Here is a 25,740-nt window from a genome sequence, read left to right on the forward strand (position 1 = left end):
TTTTTTTTTTTTTTTTTTTTTTTTTTTTTTTTTTTTTTTGGGTTTTTCTGTTTTTTTTTTTTTTTTTTTTTTTTTTTTTTTTTTTGCTAACTTATCTGGTTTTGGTATCAGGATAATGCTAGCCCCATAAAATGAGTTTGGAAAACTTCCCTTCTCTTCTATTTTTTGGAAGAGTTTGAGAGGGATTGGTAATGTTTCTTTTTAATCTTTCTTTCAATGTTTGATAGATATCACCAGTGAAGCCATCTGGTCCTGGATTTTTGTTTGTTGGGATGTTTTTGATTACTGTTTCTCCTTACTAGTGATCAGTCCATTCAGATTTTTGGTTTCTTCATGATTCAGTCTTGATACGTTTTATGTTTCTAGGAATTTAGCCATTTTTTCTAAGCTGTGCAATTTGTTAGTGTATAATTGTTTATAGTAGTCTCTTATGATCCTTTGTACTTCTGTGATAACAGTTATAGTATCTCCTCTTTCATTTCTGATTTTATTTGAGTCCTCTTTCTTTCTTGGTCATCTAGGTAAATGACTTACAGGTTCTTAAATAGCTATCATTAAATTTAATTATGTTTTATAGTGCGTTATGAATTTATTTCAGGGAATTGTCAGACATGTCTCTATTAGAGAGAGAGGAAAAAACCAAAAAAACAAAACCCTTTTAACATTCACAACTTGTAGGAGTTCTTAAATCTCCTGGATGAAAAAATATGCCATTGTAGCATTATCTTCCTCTTGGTATTCTGGTAGTTCTGATAAGTAAGAAAGGAAGCAACGTGTTAATGGAAAGATCAATGAACTAGCAGTCAGGGATTCTGGTTTCTAGTTTTGGCTGTGCCATTCACTCAAAGCCTCATTGTGGACAAGTCTCAACTGCTTTGCACTTAAGTTTCTTGAGCTGTAAAATGAGAGGACTGGGCAGTGTCTCAAAGGACACTTACAGCCAAACTAATTTATGACACAGGGAATTTGGCCAAGCTTGGATCAAACTTTTATTATAATAAAGAATGAATTCATGGAGCAGAAACATTCAATAAGTGAGAAAAGAGAGCTTGCCATCTTTATTTGCAACCAGGACAGATACAGCGTGTTTCCTGTCCTTTCCACAAGTAGCCGTGGGAAGGGAGGGGTTGGTGGGGGAAGGATAGGAACAGGATGTCCTTCCCTGACATGTCAATAACCAGCCTAAATCTTTAAATTTTTTTCACGACCATCCCATCTGATATTCCAGAAGTCCATCCCACAAAAGAATTACTAATAACTTGTTATGAGGACAAGATAAGCGCTTCATTTCACTTTCATTTGTTAAATTTTTTCAGGTGCCTTCCTTTCATTATTGTTGTAGTGTGAATTTAGAGTGGCATAACTTCAGAGACTTTGAAGGATAATATTTACGAGAAACCCTTGAAAGGACTTCGGTGTCTTTGGTAGGCTAATATTGCTCTGGGTTTGCAGGTGAACCGCGACAGCAACTGGAACTGGGACAGGTGGAAAGGGAGAAGTACCTGGATACCTAAGACTTCTGGGGAAGAGAAAGGGACTTTGTTCTTTCAGGCGGCGTTGATGTAAGGCACTGTGAGAATTGATTATATACTTGCCAATCTCCCTTTGATGACAGGAACTGTGTCATTTATCTTTATATCCCCAGCGACAGAATTAACTGACAATCAAATATTTGTTGAGTGGAACGGAGTAAAAACTACGCGGGAAGAGGTACGAAAAAGGAGACCGAAATAGCAGTCTTGGATATCTGAAAGTTCACAGGATTTGGATCTTCTGCAAGACTGACTGCAAGAGAAAGGGACTTGAGGCGTAGCAGGGTTTCAGAAGAGGTGCCAACAACCCAGAATTTAGAAGCCGAAAGGGAGAGGTGATCAGAGCTCCTTATTAGTGAAAACGGATCAGGCAACAGGTTTGAACCCCCAAGAGAAAAAAGAAAGGGAGGAGCGACAGCGATAAGCAGACTGCCAAAACTCAGGGGTGCCTGTGGCCAGAGAAACACTGAAGTTGGAGCCAGAGGGAAAGGGTTGAGTTCCAACTAGCTGGAGGATCCGGGTCCAGGAGCCTAACCGCCGAACTTCGGTTTGAGGTCGCTTCTTAACAGAGCTACCAGGAAGCCCTCAAAGATGTGCAGCTCGGGCTGGTATCTTGGCGCGACAACTTCCGTGTGTGTGTGTGTGCGCGCGTGTGCGTGTGTGCCTGTGTGCAACAGGGCGCGCCGCCCGAGAACTTCCGTGTGCGAGAGGGACTGGCGCACAGCCAGCCTGCGCCCGCCGGGCGGACGAGGAAACCCGCGCTCCCGGCCCAGCCGGCCCCCACCGCCGCGGGCAGGGGCGGGCCCGGGCGGGGCGGGGCGGGGCGGGCCAGGGGGCGGAGCTGCGGCCGCGCCTTAGCTGCTGGCAGCCCCACAGGCCGCCGCGGCCGCGCTTGTCGACGCCGAGCCCCGCGACTACATTTCCCAGCAAGCCGCGGGCCGCCCGCGCGCCGCAGTTGACCCATTTCCCGGCCCGTCCCGGGCTCGGCCGGCCCCCGCGCCCAGGCGGCTGCTCCCTGCTGACTGGGGTGTGGGCGGGGAGCGGCGGAGGCAGGAGGAGGCGCTGCTGGCCGCCGCCGTTGCCTCCGCTGCTGGGCGCCTGGGCAGCTCCCGGGGTTTCTGCGGCCGCCATGGACGAGCAGGCGGGTCCCGGTGTCTTCTTCAGCAACAACCACCCGGGCGCCGGCGGTGCCAAGGGTCTCGGGCCTCTGGCGGAGGCTGCCGCGGCCGGCGACGGGGCGGCTGCGGCGGGGGCGGCGCGAGCCCAATACAGCCTCCCTGGGATCCTGCACTTCCTGCAGCATGAGTGGGCCCGCTTCGAGGTGGAGAGAGCCCAGTGGGAGGTGGAGCGGGCGGAGCTGCAGGTAAAGACCCTCCCGGCCGGGCCCTCTACATCCCGCCTCTTCGCTCCCTTCCGCCCCGCCCAGGACCCTTCCCCCTCCCCACCTTCAGCCCCCGCTCGTCCCCTCCCCCTTTGCTCTGCCCATCCCCTCCAGAACCGCGTCCCTTTACCCCCTTCACCTTTGCCTTCCGCTGACCCCACTTCCTTGACCCGGGTTCCCACTCCCGCCCTTGAAGCGTTGTTTACCCTCCCCGCTCCTTTTCGTCTGCTCCTTCCCACTCTTAACTCCCGTCTCTTTTCAACTCTTTTTGCCGTCCCACATTTTAGGTCGTCCCTTTCAGTTTACTAATAGGGCTGACAGTAGTTGTGAGAGACGTCGAGCAAATCATCCTCTGCCTTAGTAACATCGTAGGTCTAGAGATGGTCCCTGCGAAAGGTATTGGCTCCTCTCTCTGAAAGGAAGGTGATTGAGACCGAAGTTGTGTCCGTGGGGCCTTGACTTCAGGCGAGAAGCTGATGTTGGGCGAAAGTATTATTAGGAATATGAGCTCCTTTTTGATATATGTAAATGCTTTTTTCTCTTTCCTCTTCCTTACCCCCTCCCGCGTTTCTTTTAGGTATTTCAGATTCATGGACTTTGAATGAAGGACCTGGATGATCACAGTCAGGTGATGGTCCAGAGATGGTTTCCTGTTCTCAGAATCTGAAACTTCCCAAGGGTTAATTTTATGTCCAGTGTTTTGGGAGATTGACTTGTACTTTGAAAGGAACTAAAAGGGACTTTAAAGTTGGTTACATTTCCTTGCATAATCTGCGAGATAAAGTACATCCAGGAAGGAGCTGTTGTGGGCACTTAGAAGAAAGTGAGGCTGATCCTTTACTAGCCATTCTGGATTGCTAAGTAGGTTTCAGTGGCTGTTCTTAAAACTTCCAAGGCACACACCAATTTCACTAGGAACTGAGTCGCTGTGCCTTTCTGTTTTACTGGCTAATCCTGTATGCTCATGAAATCTGAGTATAGTTTTGGTTGGTAAAACACTTGAAGTTAAAATGCTACCCAGTGTGTCACTTTTTTTGGTAACATGTATTTTCTTTGGCACTTAAAAAAAGAAGAGGAGAAATCTGTTAAATAGAATCATGTGCTGGAACAGGGTGCTTTGGCATAGTGGAAGTGACTGTGGAAAGAGGGAGTAGACAGCCTTATAGTACCGCCTGTGCTTGCTGCTAGCTCTGACCTTGAGGAAATCCTTTCGCCTCTCTGAACTTCATATTCATCTTTTATTATTCAGTACATTTATTGAGTGCCAGCTGTGTGCCTTCAGGCCCTGGGATTAACAAAACTGACAGCAACTCTGCCCTCATAGAGCTTACATTTTAGTCGGCAAACAGTCAGCAGATGCAAGTATATAATATACTGGACCATAGTGGCAACTTGGGTGAGAAAAATAAATCAGGTACAGGAATAGAGTGTGATAGGGGCAGCTATTTTATTTTAGACGTGGTGTTTGAGGAAGGCCTCTGGGAGGAGTTCGGTGAAGCCAGGCGTTACCCATAGTTATTACAATTTTTTCTGCCTATTTCTATAGTTGTATGTTTATATTGTGACAACTTTTTTTATTCCTACTGCTATGTACTTCAGTATCTAGTATATAGATATTTGTAATTTTTTTCAAAATAAATCTGACCATATCTGTCTAAATAGCAAGCTTACTTAAATGCTTGATTCAGATTTATTAGTAATTCACTTTATTAGCACTGCATTCTGTAAGTAAGCTTGTGGATTTCAGACTTCAAGGAAGTGTGAAAGGCAGGCTTTAACTTTAAGGCTGTTCAAGTGTGGAGAGTGATTTTTGTATGTGACTGCTTAAATTTTAATTTCCAGTTTAGGGAAGGTGAGTCACACTAGTTTGGTCAAAAAACAGACAAGATAATGATTTTTCCCTTATTACCTGTGGAGGTTTGGGAACTTCCAACTCATCTTACCTCCCGTCGGATCTCCCAGAGGTCCCCCTCCACTCCTCCGTTTCAACTTACAGTTTACCTTTAATTAGTTGTAGTCACTCTTCAGTTTTACACACAAACACACACGCGTTTGTGCTTTTGAATCATTTCATCAGCATCATTAAATTTGAACATATCCCTTCATTTTTCTTTTGCTGTTGGAATTTTTCTAGAAAGACGATAAGAAGTAAGAGTTGAAAGAATGACGATGAAATTTGGATCAGTTGGCATCCCCCTTTTGATTTTTGAATCACTTCTCAGTGATTAACACCGAAGTCAACAAAAATACCTTTAAGATTAAGTCTAATTTGCCCCTTCAGGAACCTGTCAGTCCTGCTCTTTCAGGTTGCCAGGGCAGAGTTGTGCAAGGCTCTCATCTTCCAAGCTCTCATCTACCTGGCTTGCCTTTCTGCTTCTTCCCTTCTTCAGGTCTTGGGAAGAAGGAACCAGCTAAATTGTGCTGCAGACTTGTCATCCCCCCCCCCCCCCGCCCATCTTGGTTTAAGTAGAATTCTCTTTATTTTTGGTAATCTCCCTCTCTCCCACCTCATTACCACTGTTCAGATGAGAATAGGTAATTCATGGGAAAAGAATGATTCGGATTATTACTGAGCTTTACATCTGTGAAAGGAAGTGGAGTTGGAATACTAATCATAACATTTGAGAAAATTTTCTATATGTGAGATTTTGAGCTAGATGACCTCAAAAGAACATGCAGTCTACTTGGAGTGATAGTACAAGCAAGATGCAGAAAAATCAGTATTTATCACATTGGGGGCTTAAATTGTTTTAGAGTAGCGTAAAAGAGGAGAGCTAGCAGTGAATGGGGAGAATAGCAGTAAGAAAGAACTTCATGAGGTAGTGAGAACCTATTTCAAATTTACTGACTTAATAGAAAGCAACCATGTAAATAAAAACTAAAATTTATTGGCTCTTGATTTTGGGATGTGTGTGTAGTAGGGGAGGCTCAGCTATTCACCTGCAAATGTGAAAAAAGTGGAAAAAAAAGGAAAAAAAAGAGAAAAAATTGTGAAAAAGTGATGTAATTGAGTAGCTTAGGGCATGTTGTATAGAGACTGTATACTGAAGTGTTTATTTTATTTTTAAAAAATTATTATTTATTTATTTGACAGAGATCACAAGTAAGGCAGAGAGAGAGAGAGAGAGAGGAAAGGAAGCAGGCTCCCTGCTGAGCAGAAAGCCCGATGGGGGGCTCGATCCCAGGACCTGGAGATCATGACCTGAGCCAAAGGCAGAGGCTTAACCCACTGAGCCATGCAGGCACCCCAACTGGAGTGTTTATTAATCTGGATTTTAGCATTATTGATTTATCTCTTCATTCAGCAAATGTTTATCAGTCACCCGCTTTATGCTAGCTCCTATTATAGGCCCTGGAGAAACAAGAATGATTAAAATAGATCATTCCTTCATGAAACTTAAATTCTGGAGAAAGACAGACATACATACCTATGCATAGAATGTTAGATGGTAGCAGGCACCATGATAATGTATTATAAGTGGGATATGAAATGATTGAGAAAGTGGGGAAGAAAGGCTTAACTGGTGAGATGCCATTTGAGCAAGACTTGAAAAGGTGAAAGTAAGGAAAGAGTGTTCTAGGCTTAGAGAACAGTGCTGGGGTGGGGGGAAGAATGCTTGGAATGTTTGAGGAATAATGAGGCACATGTGGCTAGAGTGGAGGAGAAGAATAGAAGAAATGTCAGAAGTACTGGATCTTGCCCATTGTAAGGATCGTAGGTTTTACCTCCGCAGGATAGGCAACTGTTGAAATGTTTCGAGCAAAGGAACACCACCATCTTTAAAAGGAACCTCTTGCAAGGCTTTAGAATCCACTTAGAGGGGAAGATAAGAGTAAAAGAGTCAGGGAGCCTAGGTTGGGGGCTATTTTAATAATCTGGGCTGGAAATGAATTTAGGTGGTAGTGATGAGGTAGGTGAATATATATTTTGATACATATTCAAAGTATCAAAATGGATTCTGAACACATTTCTGAAGGTAGAAACAATAGGATGTGCTGAAGAATAGAATGTGAGGAAAAGAGGAGTCATGTACAAATCAGTTATTTTGACTGAGTAGCTTCAAAGGACTTCATAGCTTCATAGGACTGTTAAGATTTACTGAGCATTTAGATGAGTACAGCACTTAAAATGATGGTTTATTTTGTGTTACAACTATTATTTACAATTATGGTGAGAGACAACATGGCATAAACCTGCTTTAAACCTTTTCTCTAAGACTTACAATTTTATGGCAAACATGGCAAACAAATTCTGACCTTTGAGAATCTTAGTTTCCTGAGGTATAAGGTGAGAATAATAAACTACCTTGTGAGGGTTAAATGAGATGTTTTAAAATACCTCACAGAGGCTGGCACATAACACAAAGTAAACGCTGAATGAATAAAAGGTAGCAAATATTTGATGTTAAATTTTCAGTCTTTTTTATGTCCTTGTCTCCAGAGAAAAGCATCATCTTTAGTTGTGAACTCTTTTAAGGCTAGAGCATGTAAGTACCATCCTGGACCAGGCAGTCTAATATTCCAGGTGTGATGGTGGCGCTAAGGGACATTTCATAGGAGTGAATCGTTGCTTTCACTGTCAGCCTTACAACACTGATTATGTACTTGGTGTATATTTGCTTTCCTTATAACTCGGTGTGGGTCTGTTATCTTGGAATTTGTGAAAATTTTTCTGAGTGTGTTTATCTTAACCTTGAATGATGTCTCGGGTAACAAATCATATACATTTACTAACCACTCTATAAAACTAATCTTCGGTTTTATTTGGGTCTTTAAAAACCATTTCCTTTGAACTTGGAGCAGGTGAACCCCATTGTGGTATGGTATAATTTTGTAAACAGGATCATTTTTCACTCTATTTATAGTCTTGATAATTTTATAACCTTTAATTATATTTTAGAAAGATTGTAGAGGTTTTACTCTTTTAAAAACATATACTACTGTTTGTCACTTTAGTTCAGTATTTCTCAGCTTCACTTCAATCTGAGAATAATCTGGGGGAACTTCTAAAAGTATTCATTCCCTGGACTCTACCTCAGACCCATTAAATCATAATCTTAGAATTTAGGGCTGCTGGTATTAGTATTTTTTTGAGCTCCCGGTAGTCATATGTGACAAGGATTGAGAACCACTGCTTAAGTTAGTTTCTGATTTTACATATATAGTTTGATGATTTTCTCAAATGTGTTAGTATTCCAGATATGGATGGCTTTTTATAGAATTTGAGATATAATTTCTATTATTCTTTCTGATGATAGCTAGCATTTTATTTTTAGCCAGTAGAATATTTTAATTTGATTCACCTCCCTCTGACTGAGAGATAATTTTGAGCTGGAATGAACTTTGGAGAAAATCAGCTGCAACTTTCTTTTGCAGGTAAAGTGAAGCTCACAGAGAGGTTGAATGACCGAGAATAAAATAGGCTTTATACAAGCTGTCACTTAAATCTCCAGATACCTTTACAGTTTTTTTTTAAGTCCTTTCAAATACATTATTTTACTTGGTCCTTAGAACTTTCTGAGATAATCAGTCACACTAATGCTTATCATTTTCCTGTTTAAAACAACAGACATGGAGATTTTACTCTGTTTTACTGTTTTCTAGCTTATTTTATTGGCTACATTTAATACTGTGTGTTGGCTTTGGTGTTCTATAGTTTTATTATGATGTATTGGGGTATAGATTTCTTTTTGTATGTGACTTTGTTAGGCTCCTTGAAAAATCTGTAAAATCCACCATCATTATCTCTTTAGATTTCTATTCTATCCAGTTAGCTTTTCTTTTGGATCTCTGATTACACGCACCCTAGACCTTCTTTATCTATTTATTCTTATTTATTTTCCTATCCATTAATTTTCTCTTCAGGTTGAATCTAATCTTTTAAAGCCATCCAACGAGTTTGTAATTTTGATTATTATTGAAGTTCAGTTTGGTTCCTTTTTGAATCTGCTGGATCTTTTCTTAATAGTTTCCTGCTCCGTGAAGATATTTTCAGGTTGTCTTTTACTCTTTTTTTTTTTTTAAAGATTTTATTTATTTATTTATTTATTTAAGAGAGAGTATGTATGTGGGTGGGGGGGAGGGGGGTGGCAGGAGAGGGGCAGAGGGAGACAGAGAGGGGAGGATCTCAAGCAGACACTGTGCTGAGCGTGGAGCCAGGCTAGTCCCTGAGATCATGACTTGAGCTGAAACCCAGAGTCAGACACTTATCTGACTGAGCCACCCAGGTTCCCCCAGTCCTCTTTTGTTCTTTAAATGTAGTAAGTATAGTTACTTCATAGTTGGTATCTCTGTGCTTCCTATATGTGAGGTCTTAGAGGTACCTTTTTTGTGATTTCTTGTTTTTGCTGGTTCTTGTTTATGATGACTTGTTTCTTTGTATGGATAGTTACCTTTGTGTAACTGCTCACTGTCTTGAAGATGTTTAAGACAAAACTGAGGTCTCAAGTAAAGGTATCATTTTCAGAAGTTCTTTGCATTTGCTTCTGGTAGGTTTGGAGGCATCCAGAACCATTTAAAAGAAATTAAACCATTTAAAATCCAGAACCATTTAAAATAAATTCATTGCTTGAATTTGGACCACACTGCTTATGCAAATTTTGGTTGCATACATTTGAGGGCGGTTGTATTTCACCTTGGCCTTGAAGGTATAAGCCCCTTAGGTCTTAGCTAATTGTGGGACATATCACCTGTTAGACTTTTCACTCTGGGTGGTCCTAGTCTTTGATTTTTGCTGTTTGGGTCCTGTAAGGCTGTCCAAACTAAGGTTCAGGTTTGTTCTGATTGGCTAGTACCCAAAGGGCAAAGTGGCACTTGTTCTCTTACCTCACTCAGTATTCATTTTCCCTTCAATTTTGGCCAAATAATTCCTTACTTCTTATCAGCTTTGTCTTTTAGATGAGCGTGAAAATATTTTGTCCAGAATTTTTAGCTGTTTTTAGTAGAAGAGTTAATTTAGGACATTATTACTGGAAACTGAATTATCTTCCTTTCAAAAACTGATAAATACGAAGGCCCAGTAATTATCTGGGGAGAAATATCATTGATAATATTTTCAAGTAAGAGATGTCCTTATTTAGCCCTAGACTTTATTTACTATCTAAGTCTACTTTTCTTTGAGTTCCAATGATAGGAGAGGAGACTACAGCTTCTCTCCAAAATCTTGGTAATATAAGCAAAATTTAAAACAAACCCCTTTACTAATCAGTCTTTGAAAGGTGTTTGGAAGTCCAAATAATTTGGACTGATTTCCCTTTGTCAGCAGCTTATTATCTACTTGATGTCAGCCATACTTTCAGACTTGTGAATGTTATTAATGGTATCTAGGTTTCAATTCTGGGCCATTAGAAATAAACATGCCCTTGGGATCTTTGGAGTTTCTTGCTTTGGTGGTCCATTTCACAAAATAGTCTGTTGCCTATTATAATGTAGCTATGGGAAGTATGGGCCTTAACTTCATCATTTCCAGTATAATTTTTCTGGGCCTCATCTTTGTAAATTGTGAGTTCTAATATACCCACCAAACAAGACTAATTGTAATTTTAAAATGATTAAGTATGCGAAGTATGGGACCCATAAGAGATGTCTAATAAATGGTTTGCTCCTGCTGGTTGAGATTTCTATGGAGAGAATGCTTTCAATTGTATTATTTATTTAAATCAAATTTTAGAAGCCATGATCTGGTTTAAGTGTTCCATTTGGTACATAGTGGCTACTTACGTTATCTTTTCTCTGTTAGTAGTGGTTTAAGGACAATGAATTGACAGTGTTGGAAGTAAGGGGCTGGCCAGAGATGTGTAGTGATAGGTGGTAATAACTTGTAAGCACTGAGGACCAGACATAGGAATAGAGGAAACTTTGGAGTTCAGAAGAGAAACCTGAGGCAAGAGAGAAGCTGGGGAGGAAGGTAGAAGAAAAGAGACAGAGAAGGGAGCAGGGGGTGGGCTGAGCAGACAGAGGGGAGGGAGAAACTGCACACATGAACTTGTTCTTAGTTCCTAGAGCAGTATTATCTGTAGTCTTCATTTTAACACTTGCAGAATTCTGGAGCTGACAAGGAAAGACACACAACACCCCCCCCCCCCCCCCCCCCCCCCCCCCCCAATCTCCACTCTCAATTTTCTGTTCCCTTCATTAGGCTAAGAGTATTTTACCTCCTGAGGGACCTTAGAACCTCAGTAGTCTCATCCTTTGTTCTATCAGTGAGGGCCACCGGAGTGAGTTGTCTTAGATCACACTGTGAGTTGGTGGAGATTTAGTTTAGAACCCAGGAGTCCTACTTCCCTGGCCTAGGCATTGTTCTCCATGCCACATCATCTCCTTTTACTGGTTCCTCACTCTGTGTAGCTGCTTCTGATTGAAGTAGCCAAGTGAGTTATAATATTTAGATGATTAATAATGTAACTGTCATAATGTAAATTCTTCTGACATATTTCAAACTTTTCTTCAAGTAGAACAACCTAGTGAAATGAGTATATTTTAAGGGGTTCAGGAAAGTCTTCAACAATATGTGTTCCTCAAGAGTGTTAAACATTGTGTCACTCTAGTTTCTTTTAATAATTTTATTTTTGTATAGGGAATACTGATATAAAATATTTATTTATTTAAAAAACTTTGCAAATTTGGATCTTTTTCAGCTTGTTCTGATGGTAGCCTAATTAAGTTCTCTGTGTGTGTGTGTGTGTGTTTGTATTTTTTTAAACTATATTTAGTGTTTATTGACCATATATCACCTCTTGTGTAGTGCTTTGGATTTTAGGTCATTCTCAGCCTTACGTATGCTGTTTGAACAGAATAACATGTCAACCATGTATTTGCTGTTATGCGTTAAGGTATTGAAGAAATAAAATCACTTTCTTTGGCAGATGTAATGCTGTTTAACTCTTATTACAAAAGTACCTTATCTGAACAAGATGATGGAATATTATAAATGATTGGTATGTAAGAAGGAAAATGTATTGTAGAGTTGCTAGAAGCAGTATGGCACAAGGCAAAATGAGTTTGTTTGTTTGTTTGTTTGTCTTAGGTAAGATTGAGAGAAAAGTAAAGGAGTGTCCTGGAATTAGGGGGAGTGTTGGGAAATATTGAATAGGGTGTGGGTGGAGTAGGTATTTTGGGTGTGGCAAATAGGTTCTTGAGGTAACTGCACTATAGAGATCCAAGGAGAGGGCCAAGGGAGTGTTAGACACAGGTTCCATTAGCACTCATTTACATGGGACAGAAATTGGATCCAATACCAGCATATCTAGTTAGGAAAAATAAACAAGATGTCCGATTCCATGAGGGTGATACCAATTTCACATGATGGAAAATTGCAGCCCAGTCTGAGACTTGTTCTCATTTTTTTTTTTTTAATTTGTTTGTATTTCCTAAATGAGAAGATTAAGCAGTCAGTAAAGGAGCCAAATTATATGCATAACCAAAACCTGCTCCTGAGGAATGTGGGTTTATATAAAGTTACAAGGGAACAAGGAGGAGCCTAGAGATCTGGGTCAGTACACTTACTGAAACTTTAAAGAGTAGTTAGCTGGGAAAGATGGTGCCATGGTCCCAGTCCTGGAACCCAGTACTTTATCTTGTTTCCTTTCCTCTTTTACCCTCCAAAAATAATAATAGTTTTGTTGTTGTTGTTGTTGAGCTCTTACCATGTGCTGGGTACAGTGCAGCACACTTTACACGTGTAATCTATTTTAATCTTCGCAAAGCTCTTTGTGGTAGGTATTAATACTTATCCCCTAATTCATAGATGAAAGAGAATAAATAATTTCCTGGTAAGAAAAGTTTGAGTGATGGGCCTGGGCATGGCAAATGGAAGGAAATATTTTGACATTTTTCTTTTTATTTAATGCTTCTGAGTTAATGTATAGGGTTGGGATATTTTCCCTTTCTTGTCTGCCTGGTGAATTTCTGATCCTCTTCCAAGATTCAGTTTACCTTCTTTGGGAAACCTCTATGACCTCTAGACATAGTGAAGCTTCATGCTCCCCTAAAAGCTTGTATGTGTAAGACAGAAATACCATCCTGACCAGTTTTTGGGCGGTTAATCGGTTGAAATGATACCAACTAATTTAAGTTAAAAATAGAGAAAGCTTGCTAGACCAAGCCCACCTGCCCCATTCACTTTTTTTTTTTTTTTTTTAAGAATGCTGATTGGAGTTGTGTGTTGTCTTTCTTGAATAACCTACAATTATAATGCATTGCTTGTGATTTCTGGTTTTGCTTTTCTTCAAGTAAAGTATACAATGCAGAATCGTGGCTATTTATGACTTTTCCCTGTTCTTTTATAGTTATTTCACTCACATTTAATTCAACAGCAGTATTTTTCATAGGTCTCCTTGTTGTCTTGTCTTCCCAAAGCATTCAACTTAGTCTTTCTTCTTCATAGAAGAAGTATTTTATTGGTTTATGTAATATTTAATTGAATCATGTAATCAAAGCAACAGTGCAACTGACATAAACAGGTTTGGGAGGAAACCAAGTTGACTCTTAGTGAGCTTATACAACTGGACTGAGATAACCGCAGTGGATGGTGAACTGTAAAGAAGAACATACTCCAGCTGTGAATATTTAATGTGCCCCGGGTGTTGGGCAGTGTTTTTACAAAGGGACTGAAGAATACTGGTTAATCCAGAGGTTTGGTTAAGAGAGGATTAGTGGTGAGACCTTCTGTGTCTCAGTTATACAGCCTATCTCATACTTTGCATATTTGTTTCCTCACTAGGTTCTGAGTCACTTAAGGGTGTTTTTATTTCCCTAAGATCTAGCAGTTACTGGCACATAGTAGCTGCTTCATAAATGGTTCTTAAAAAAATGTTAGTGAATATATATTAAATATATGTGTTTGAATATGTATGTCATGTCTCTTAGCCAGAGTTTTTTGGCCATGAGGGCAGGTCCTGTGTCTGAGACATCTTTGATATTTTACAGTGATTGTCATACATTGCACGAATGTACAATATATGGTGGTATGCAGGGGAGCAGTGTATCTGTCCCTCTTGCTGCTAGCCTTAAGACCTCCCCTGGAAAGAAGCTCTGAGAGCAAGGAGTATCTGTGTTTGGTTGTGTAGAGCATTGCCTGGGCCCTGCCAAGTCATTCTGACGGAGCTCATTTTAGGGATGCCACTGGCTTCTTAATTGCAGCTTGATGTTAGCAGCAGCAAATGGTGCCTGGGTTTTGGTAGTTGTGAGTGTAGGTTTGTTTTCTTCTCCCTTGGTGTGTTAAACACTGACTGCCAGGAAATGTCTTTGGCATCATGTCCTGAAAAGTCTTTACAATCAGCAGGGTCAGATAACATTTTTTGTTCTTTTCTAAAACCCACGCCTTCAAATTTTATACATATTCCTTATTCTTCTAAATAGAAAATGAATTGAATATTTTTTTTCTGTGAAGATGAATCTGGCTTTAAATAAACTATCCAGTTTTCATTATTTTGTATTCTCCCTTTCCAATTTTGTTTACAGTTGCATTACTCATATATTTTGATCTTAAACCTTTTGGAACTCTATTATTTTTAATAAAACAGAAATGCCCCAGTTTTTTCAGAATGTAGAATTAAAATTCTGACTTTTTTTTTTATGCCCAAGCCTGCTTCTTTTCATCAAAAATTAGTTTTGTTTCCCAGATCCTTATAGCTAGTCAAGTAAGTGATATTGAGCACAAAAAGGCTAGTGTATGGAAATACCAAAGTTGCCAAAGCCTCATAGAAAATATGTTGTGGATGAACAGTGGAAAACAAGCAGATATAGTTCCAGGTCACATGGAGTTTATAATCTAGTAATAATTCTTAACTTTAGATAGACCTGAGTCCATTATGCCAGTGGTGGTATCCGCTGTGGCAGTGCTTTTAGCTTTTCCCATTTAAAAACCAACCAAACCAATACCGACAACAAAAGAAACCCCTTTCTCAGCTCTTTTATCTGTTGGTACTGTCATCCTATTTGTTGTCTTTCATTTCATTGTTAATTTCTCAGTACGAACCGCATTTAGTACCTTTGGTTTTCTACTAGTCTCATTTTCTTCCCTCTCAGTTTCTTTGTTCTCTTTCTCTCTTTTGGGTTACTTACTTCACCGTTCAGATACTTGTTTGTCAGATTAGATTGTTTTGTTTTTACTTTCCAGCAGTTTCTCTATGATTTGAATCTTCTCACTCTAGTTGATTCTTTTTATGTATAGATAGATGCCTTTTAAAATTACATCGTGCTGATGTTTTTCTAGTTACAATTCTATGTCTAATTTCTTGCTGATGTCACCTGGGTGACCTGCTATAACATGAGACTCACTCAGCCTTTCTTTCTTTTTTCTTTTTAAGGTTTTATTTATTTATTTATTTGACAGACAGAGATCACAAGCAGGCAGAGGGTGAGAGAGGAGGAAACAGGCTCCCCGCTGAGCAGAGAGCCCGATGTGGGGTTCAATCTCAGGACCCTGAGATCATGACCTGAGCCAAAGGCAGAGGCTTAACCCACTGAACTGCCCAGGCACCCTCAGCTTTTCTAAAATCCTTCTCCCAAACCAAGTTGCCTCTCCTCCCCTTACCCAGCCCCTAATTTACCCTTTCTAGATGTCTAGATTCAGATTTGAGTCAGTGTGTGATTCTCTCATCCTCACTCTCCCAGCCATGTATCTGGTTTTGTAAACTAAACTATTTAATATCTTAGATTTATTTTTAATCATTTAATTCTTAATACTTAATTCTTAATCTTAATCTCTCATGCAAATAAACAGAATGCAAATAAATAGCAATTTAAAACAATGCTCATTGTCTTGGGATCAGGATTTACTAAGTTTTGTTTTCCACATACCATCTTCAGTTCCATATAATCCCAGGATGTTAAACTCTTTCCCTGTATAGTTGAGGAAACTGAGGCTCAGCAAAGTTAAGTAACTATAATAGGATCACACAGATTAGTGGGAGAACCAGGAGTAGGAATTTCCCAAATCCCATATCAAAGAACATTGAATGTTTATACAATACAGTTCAGTAATTGATGTGTATGGTTCTGGTCCTGAGTTACCAAGAAAAATTATATCCCCTGCCTTTTTTTTTCAAAATGAAAGCAGAAACTTACTGATCTTTAAAGTTCAGTATACATCAAAGCTTAAATGATTTATCTCCGTTATTTCTTATGTGTGTTTAATGAGTCTTTCCTATTTTCCCTACTTTGTGTTCTCTTGTTTACTTGTTTGAATAAAAATGATTACCTTTATATTTTGACCTAATTTTTTATTTAAAAAAAATATTTGTTAATCAGGAAATGAGTGTTTTATGATGTTTAAAAATCAAGTAGTTACTAATAAGAACTTGTTCTAAGAAAGCTTGACTTTCCTAATTAAGAAATCTCTATTGATTTTTTAAATTAACATATAATGTCTTATTTGCCCCAGGGGTACAGGTCTGTGAATCATCAGTCTTTCACATTTCACAGCATTCACCATAGCACACACCCTCCCCAATGTCCATAACCCAGCCACACTATCCCTACCCCCGACCTCCCCACCACAGACCTCAGTTTGTTTTGTGAGATTAAGTCTCTTATGGTTTTTCTCCTTCCTGATCCATCTTGTTTCATTTTTTCCTTCCCTACCCCCCACAACCCCGGCCCTGCCTCCGAAATTCCTCATATCAGAGAGATTATTTGTTATCTTTCTCTGATTGACTAAATTTGCTCAGCATAATACCCTCTAGTTCCATCCACGTTGTTGCAAATGGCAAGATTTCATTTCTTTTGATGGCTGCGTGGTATCCCATTGTATCTATATATACCACATCTTTATCCATTCCTCTGTTGGTTGACATCCAGGTTTGGCTATTGTGGACATTGCTGCTGTAAACATTCGGGTACACGTGCCCCTTCGGATCACTACAGTTGTATCTTTAGGGTAATTATCCAGTAGTGCGATTGCTGGGTTGTAGGGTAGCTCTATTTTCACCTTTTTGAGCAACCTCCCTACTGTTTTCCAGAGTGGCTGCACCAGTTTGTATTCCCACCAACAGTGTAGATAGGTTCCCCTTTCTCTGCATCTTCAGCAACACCTGTCGTTTCCTGACTGGTTATTTTAGCCATTCTGACTGGTGTGAGATGGTATCTCACTGTGGTTTTTGATTTGTATTTCCCCGATTCCGAGTGATGGGGAGCACTTTTTCACATGTCTCTTGGCCATCTGGATGTCTTCTTTGCAGAAGTGTCTGTTCATGCTTTCTGCCCATTTCTTGATTGGATTATTTGTTCTTTGGGTATTGAGTTTGATAAGTTCTTTATAGATTTTAGATACCCTTCATCTGATATGTCATTTGCAAATACTTACTCCCTTTCTGTCAGTTGTTTTTGGGTTTTGTTGACTGTTTCCTTTGTTGTGCAAAAGCTTTTGATCTCGATGAAGTCCCAATAGTTCATTTTTGCCCTTGCTTCCCTTGCCTTTGGCGATGTTCCTAGGAAGATGTTGCTGCGGCTGAGGTCAAAGAGGTTTCTACCTGTGTTCACCTCAAGGATTTTGATGGATTCCTGTCTCACATTGAAGTCTTTCATCCATTTGGAGTCTATTTTTGTGTGTGGTATAAGGAAATGGTCCAGTTTCATTTTTCTGTATGTGGCTGTCCAATTTTCCCAATACCATTTGTTGAAGAGACGGTCTTTTTTCCATTGGACGTTCTTTCCTACTCTGTCAAAGATTAGTTGACCATAGAGTTGAAGGTCTATTTCTGGGCTCTCTATTCTGTTCCATTGATCTAGATGTCTGTTTTTGTGCCAGTACCATATTGTCTTGATGATTACAGCTTTCTCATAGAGCTTGAAATCTGGAATTGTGATCCTGCCAACTTTGGTTTTCCTTTTCAGCATTCCTCTGGCTCTTCTGGGTCTTTTCTGGTTCCATCTAAATTTTAGGATTATTTGTTCCATTTCTTTGAAAAAAGTTGATTGTATTTTGATAGGGATTGCATTAAACATGTAGATTGCTCTAGGTAGCATAGACATTTTCACAATATTTTTCTTCCCAATCCATGAGCATGGAATGTTTTCCATTTTTTTTGTGTTTTCCTCCATTTCTTTCATGAGTACATTATAGTTTTCTGAGTACAGATTCTTTGTCTCTTTGTTAGGTTTATTCCTACATATATTATGCTTTTGGGTGTAATTGTAAATGGGATTGACTCCTTAATTTCTCTTTCTTATGTCTTGTGTTGGTATATAGAAATGCAGCTGATTTCTGTGCATTGATTTTATACCTGACTCTTTACTGAGTTTCTGTATGCGTTCTAGCACTTTTGAAGTGGAGTCTTTTGGGTTTTCCACATTAAGTATCATATTATCTGCAAAGAGTGAGAGTTTGACTTCTTCTTTGCTGATTTGGATGCCTTTAATTTCTTTTTGTTGTCTAATTGCTGAGGCTAGGACTTCTAGTACTATGTTGAATAGCAGTGGTGATAATGGACATCCCTGCTGTGTTCCAGACCTTAGGGGAAAAGCTCTCAGTTTTTCCCCATTGAGAATGATATTCACAGTGGGTTTTTCATAGATGGCTTTGATGATATTGAGGTATGTATCCTGTATCCCTACACTTTGTAGAGTTTTGATCAACAAAGGATGCTGTACTTTGTCAAATGCTTTTTCAGCATCTGTTGACAGTATCGTATGGTTCTTGTTCTTTCTTTTATTAATGTATTGTATTACATTAATTCATTTGCAGTTATTGAACCAACCTTGCAACCCAGTAATAAATCCCACTTGGTTGTGGTGAATAATCCTTTTAATGTATTGTTGGATCCTATTGGCTAGTATCTTGGTGAGAATTTTTGCATCTGTGTTCATTAGGGATATTGTTCTGTAATTCTCCTTTTTGATGGGAGGGGTCTTTGTCTGTTTTGAGATCAAGGTAATGCTGGCCTCGTAAAATGAGTTTGGAAGTTTTCCTTCCATTTCTATTTTTTGGAACAGTTTCAGGAGAGTAGGTATTAATTCTTCCTTAAATGTTTTGTAGAATTCTCCTGTTAAGCCGTCTGGCCCTGGGCTCTTGTTTGTTGGGAGATTTTTGATGACTGCTTTAATCTCTTTACTGGTTATGGGTCTGTTCAGGCTTTCTGTTTTTTCCTGGTTCAGTTTTGTTAGTTTATATGTCTCTAGGAATGCATCCGTTTCTTCCAGATTTCAAATTTGCTGGCATATAGTTGCTTATAATATGTTCTTGTAACTGTATTTCTTTGGTATTGGTTATGATCTCTCCTCTTTCATTTGTTTTATTGATTTGGGTCCTTTCTCTTTTCTTTTGATACATCTGGCCAGGGTTTTATCAATCTTATTAATTTCTTCAAAGAACCAGCTCCTAGTTTCATTGATTTGTTCTACAGTTCTTTTGGTTTCTATTTCATTGATTTCTCTTCTGATCTTCATTATTTCTCTTCTGCTGAGGGTTTTAGGCTTTATTTTTTGTTGTTTCTCTAGCTCCTTTAGGTGTAGGGTTAGGTTGTGTACTTGAGACCTTAGTTGTATGTTGAGAAAGACTTGTATTGCTATATACATTCCTGTCAGGACTGCCTTTTCTGTGTCCCAAAGATTTTGAATGGTTGTTTTTTCATTTCCATTTGTTTCCATGAATTTTTTTTCTTTTTATTAACATATAATGTCTTATTTACCCCAGGGATACAGGTCTGTGTATCATCAGGCTTTCACATTTCACGGCACTCAGCATAGCACATACCCTCCCCAATGTCCATAACCCAGCCACCCTATCTCTACCCCCGCACTTCCTAGCAACCCTTACTTTGTTTTGTGAGATTAAGAATTTCTTATGGTTTGTCTCCCTCCTGATCCCATCTTGGTTTGTTTTTTCCTTCCCTACCCCCAACAACCTCCTGCCCTGCCTCTCAAATTCCTCATGTCAGAGAGATCATATGATAGTTATCTTTCTCTGATTGACTTATTTTGCTCAGCATAATACCCTCTAGTTCCATTCACATTGTTGCAAATGGCAAGATTTCATTTCTTTTGATGGCTGCATAGTATTCCATTGTATTTATATACCAGATCTTCTTTATCCATTTATCTATTGATGGAAATCTAGGTTCTTTCCATAGTTTGGCTATTGTGGACATTGCTGCTATAAACATTGGATGCATGTGCCCCTTTGGATTTACCATTAATTAAAAAAAATTCTTTAATTTCCTGCTTGACCCTTTCATTTAATACCATTCATTTAATACTTGACCCATTTTTTTTAATACTTTAATTTCCTGCTTGACCCATTCATTCTTTAGTAGGATGCTCTTTAGCCTCTGTGCATTTGAGTTCTTTCCAGCTTTCTTCTTGTGGTTGAGTTCTAATTTCAGAGCACTGTGGTCTGAAAATATGAAGGGAATGATCCCACTCTGATGGTATTGGTTAAGACCTGATTTGTGACCCAGTTTGTGATCTATTCTGGAGAATGTTCCATGTACACTAGAGAAGAATGTGTATTCTGTTGCTTTGGGATGGAATATTCTGAATATATTTATGATATCCATCTGGTCCAGTGTGTCATTTAAAGCCTTTACTTCCTTGTTGATCTTTTGCTTAGATGATCTATCCATTTCAGTGAGGGGGGTGTTAAAGTCCTCCACTATTATTTTATTATTTTTGATGTATTTCTTTGATTTTGTTATTAATTGGTTTATATAATTGGCTGCTCCCATGTTAAGAGCATAGATATTTAAAATTGTTAGAGCTCCTTGTTGGACAGACCCTTTAATTATGATACAGTGTCCTTCCTTATCTCTTATTATAGTCTTTGGCTTAAAATCTAATTTATCTGATACAAGGATTGCCACCCCAGCTTTCTTTTGATGTCCATTAGTATGGTAAATTGTTTTCCACCCCCTCACTTTAAATCTGTAGGTATCTTTGGTTCTAAAATGAGTTTCTTGTTTTTTTTATCCATTCTGATACCCTGTATCTTTTGATTAGGGCATTTAGCCCGTTTATATTCATGGTAATTATTGGAAGATATGAATTTAGTGCCATTGTATTGCCTGTAAGGTGACTGTTACTGTGTATTGTCTCTGTTCCTCTCTGGTCTGTTACTTTTATCCTCTCTCTTTGCTTAGAGGACCCCTTTCAATATTTCCTGTGGGGCTGGTTTGGTGTTTGCAAATTCTTTTAGTTTTTATTTGTCTTGGAAGCTTTTTATCTCCTTCTATTTTCAATGACATCAGCTGGATATAGTATTCCTGACTGCATATTTTTCTTGTTTAGTGCTCTGAATAGATCATGCCAGTCCTTTCTGGCCTGCCATGTCCCTGTGGATAGGTCTGCTGCCAATCTAATATATCTACCATTTTATGTTAAGATCTCTTGTCCCAAGCTACTTTCAGGATTTTGTCTTTGTCAGTAAGACTTGTAAGTTTTACTATTAGATGATGAGGTGTGGACCTGTTTTTATTGATTTTGAGGGGGGTTTCTCTGTGCCTCCTGGATTTTGATGATTGTTCCCTTTGCCATATTAGAGAAATTCTCTAGTATAATTTGCTCCAATATACCTTCTGCCCCCTCTCTTTCTTTTTCTTCTGGCATCCCAATTATTCTAATATTGTTTCATTTTATGGTATCACTTATCTCTCAGATTTTTCCCTCGTGGTCCAATAGTTGTTTGTCTCTCTTTTCTCAAATTCTTTATTCTCCATCATGTGGTCTTCTATATCACAAACTCTCTTTTCTTCCTCATTTATCCTAGTAGTAAGAGCCTCCATTTTTTATTGCACCTCATTAATAGCCTTTTTGATTCCAACTTGGTTAGATTTTATTTCTTTTATTTCTCCAGAAAGGGATTCTCTGATATCTTCCATTCTTTTTTTGAGCTCAGCTAACACCTTGATAATCAGCATTCTGAACTCCGGTTCTGAGATATTAATACTTTCCACATTGATTAGGTCCCTAGCCATCAGTATTACCTTTTGTTCCTTTTTTTTTTTTTTTTTTTTTGTGGTGAGTTTTTCCACCTTGTCATTTTTCCAGATAAGAATAGATGAGTGAGAGAACAGAATACTAAAAGGGTGGCAAAGACCCCAGAAAAATATATGCTAACCAAATCAGAAGAGACCCAAAACTAGGGGGAGAAGAAAGGGAGAAAAGAAAATGAATAGAACAGAGCCACACACTTGATTTTGGGCATATTCTGGTCTCTTAGAAGAAACTACCTCCCAAAATTTTAAAGAGGGAAAAGCATATATGTAAAATATAAAATAAGGGTAAACGATGAAGGGGTGGAATATGACTGTAAAGATGAAAATTAAAGATTCTAAAAAAGGAATTGTTAAGATAAGTTGGTTGGAAAAAGAAAAAAGAATGTGATCAGGCTGGAGACTAGAACAAAGGCATTTGTTAGATTTAGGGTATATTTTGACCTATTAGAAGAAATTGTATCTGAAAATTTTAAAGGAATAAAAGTATATGTATACAAAAAATGAAGTTAAATACAATGAATCAATAAAATATGACTATACCTATGAAAATTTAAAAAGTTTTTTTTAGGTATTGATAAGCTAGAATAGTTAAAAAATGTTAAAATAAGAAAGAGGAAATGTTAAAAAAAATACAATAAGAAAAAATAAATTAAAAAATTTAACTTTGAAACACTAAAGGACATGGAAAAAAAGCCATGAATTCTAGGTGTTGCTTTCCTCTAGCTCTGGAGTTCTGCAGTTCTCATTGGTTGGTGATCTTGGCTGGATGTTCTTACTGATCTGGGGTTGGAGGCTGTTGCAGTGATTCTCAAATGTCTTTGCCCAAGGCAGAATTGCACTGCCCTTGCCAGGGTCCAAGCTAAGCAATATGTGCTCTCAGGGGCTTTTGTTCCCTGAACGCTTTCTGTACAGCTTTGGAGGACGGGAATGAAGATGGTGGGCCTCTGGCCCCTAGGAGCTGAGAGCTTGGGGTCCCTGTCCTTAGTGCGCTCTCAGTGAAAAGCAGTCAATCCCTTCCGTCTCCTTGTCTCTGTCTGCACTCCATGATCACCTGGCTTGTGACTGAGTTTTCTGTCTCTGGCGCATGATCCTGTTTGGAGTCTCCAAACCCAGCAGATTCCTGCAGCAGGCTCCTGTGCTGCTGCTCCTGAAGGAGGAAGGAGGAAGGAGCTCGGATCTGCCACTTGTGGGGTCCCTGCTCTAAGAGCAGTAGCCTGACTGTGCCTCAGATCATGATTTAAGGTAACCCTGAGCTGAGAGCAGACTACTCGGCTCCAGTGTCTGTAGCCGGCTTTCCTGCTCCAATACCTGGGAGTTCTGCCACACTCAGACACCCCTGGGCTTTCTGTGATCCTGTGGGACCTGAGACCATACTTTCCTCGTGAGAGCTTCACCCCCTACTTTGCCTCTGGAGCAGAGTCCCTCTATGGAACAGATTTCTACAAGTTCTGATTTTGTGCTCTGCTGCTCTCTCACTTGCTGGTAGCCGGTCCCTCCCCACACCGTCTATCTTCCCGCCACTTTGGATTCACTTCTCCACAGTCCTAACTTCCAGAAAGTGGTTGATTTTCTGTTCCTAGAATTGCTGCTCTTCTCTTCTATCTCCTGTTGAGTTTGTAGGTGTTCGGAATGGTTTTATAACTATCTAGCTGAACTCCTGGGACCTGATGATATTTCAGTCACCCACTCCTCCACCATCTTGCTTCCTCTCCTCTATATTGATTTTTTAAAAATGTTTTTGTAGGGGTGACTGGGTGGCTTAGTCAGTTGGTTAAGCGGCTGCCTTTGACTCAGGTAGGATCTCAGGGTCCTGGTATCAGCCCCACATCCTGCTCCTTGCTCAGTGGGGTATCTGCTTCTCCCTCTGCCCCTTCCCCCTGCATGCATGTGAGCTCTCTCTCTTTCAAATAAAAAAAACTTTAAAATGTTAAAGAAAATGTTTAAAAAAATCTTTAAAATGTTTTTATAAATTTGCTATAACATGAATTAGAGAAGAGATTTAGAGCATGAATCACTGACTAGAAGCCACCAGTTTTTCTACAAAAAAGAAAGTTTTAATCCTTATTTAGAATTCAGAGTTAAACTTAGACTTTATTTTTAGAAACTGTCTAAATTTTACATTTAGCAGTGTTAAGGAAAACCAGAACTGGACAGTGGTTAGGGTAGTATAAGCAGATTTTAATCAGGGACTGTTGCATTAGGGGGAAAGAGACCTTGTAGAACTGGGCTCAATTCTGAATACAGCAAGAAAAATTAGGGGTTTATAGCCAAGGGGTAGGGGCTTAGTGGATGTAAATTATGAAGAGGAAACATCATGGGTAAGGGGATTCTAGCAAAACCGACTTGGACAGGATTCTTGCTGAAGGTTGGCCAGAGTGACCAGATTTCACCTGGGGATTGAAGGGGTAAGAAATTGATCAGATGTTCAGGGTGATGAGATACTGAAGGTGAGGGATTCTTGCCAAACTGACTTTAGTTAGATTGTTGCTAAAATTGGGGGATGTGAAGGTAGACATGGAAGTCTAAAGATCTGGCTTAGTTAAGCACTGTACTCAGAGGAGCCTAACTAAAGTTTGGTGGAGTAGAGAATCTTTGTCAGAAGAAATAATATCTTTAAAATAAGAATTGGTGGGGGTGCCTGGGTGGCTCAGTTGTTTAAGTACCTGCCTTAGGCTCAGGTCATGATCTCAGGGTCCTGGGATTGAGTCGGGCATCTGGCTCCCTGCTCAGTGGGAGTCTGCTTCTCCCTCTTCTGCCCCTCCCCCTTGCTTGTGCAGGCACCCAATCTCTCTTTCAAATACATTAAATCTTCAAAAGAAAAAAAAAGAATAGGTGTATATATAAAACATAAGCTATTCAGAAAGATAATGGGCAGAAAGTACCCCTTCCCCCCACTAGTCCTCACAAACCTACTGTTTGGAGGTAAATTTTAACAACTTAGTATATACCCCTCCAAAATTTTATGTATATACACACATAAACACATACACATGGGTTTTTTATTGAACTTGTATTTATCATGGCAATAATTGTTTATTGCCTCTCATTTAATCTACTTATCTATTTTAATCTCCATTCTTGTAATCTTCTTCCATTTTTCCTTATATTTGTAAAATATTTTTTGGTACATGTGTTCTTTATTTACAAAAATCAAATTGAGTCATTTTTTTCTCTTTTTAAAAAAGATTCATATGTGATACTTCGTGTACATTAACCCCATTACTTTGAACTGTTTGAGAATTTCTTAAACACAGTAATGGTTGGGTACGTATAAACCTAATTTAGCTAAGTTGCCAGGATTTTTTTTGAAAATGACTGCCCTTGTCTACATTTACACTAGCAATGCGTTTTCACGTATCATCTAGAATTCTACTTCTTGGTAGTCTCCTAAATATAAAATTATATCTCCTATTTTTATTAACTTGAGTTTTTCTGCTTATTACTGAGATCAAAAATCTCTTTCTAAGCTTGCTAGCCTTTTGGGTTTCCTCTTTTCTTTTCTTTTTTTTTTTTTTTTAAAGATTTTATTTATTTGTCAGAGAGAGAGTGAGAGCGAGCACAGGCAGACAGAGTGGAAGGCAGAGGCAGAGGGAGAAGCAGGCTCCCTGCGGAGCAAGGAGCCCGATGTGGGACTCGATCCCAGGATGCTGGGATCATGACCTGAGCCGAAGGCAGCTGCTTAACCAACTGAGCCACCCAGGTGTCCCTGGGTTTCCTCTTTTCTAAATTGCTTACTCATATTCTTTTTTTTTTTTTTAAGATTTTATTTATTTGTCAGAGAGAGCGAGCAAGAGCGAGCATAGGCAGACAGAGTGGAAGGCAGAGTCAGAGGGAGAAGCAGGCTCCCTGCAGAGCAAGGAGCCCGATGTGGGACTCGATCCCAGGACGCTGGGATCAT

General features: G+C 39.3%; 1 protein-coding gene across 3 annotated transcripts in view; it reads left to right on the top strand.

Moving 5' to 3' along the window:
• Nucleotides 1-2,507: 2,507 nt before the first annotated feature.
• Nucleotides 2,508-25,740, top strand: part of STRN (striatin) — a 101,944-nt gene continuing 78,711 nt past the window's right edge. For 2 of the 3 annotated variants that reach the window (XM_059405419.1, XM_059405420.1), the window contains exon 1: nucleotides 2,509-2,895. In XM_059405419.1, the coding sequence (XP_059261402.1) occupies nucleotides 2,662-2,895 (234 nt within the window). In that variant the 5' untranslated portion in view covers nucleotides 2,509-2,661. Of the gene's footprint in view, nucleotides 2,896-25,740 lie in introns of all 3 variants that reach the window. The other variant, XM_059405421.1, reaches the window with a different exon arrangement.

Source organism: Mustela nigripes, chromosome 7 (genome assembly GCF_022355385.1).
Source record: "Mustela nigripes isolate SB6536 chromosome 7, MUSNIG.SB6536, whole genome shotgun sequence".
NCBI lineage: Eukaryota > Metazoa > Chordata > Mammalia > Carnivora > Mustelidae > Mustela > Mustela nigripes.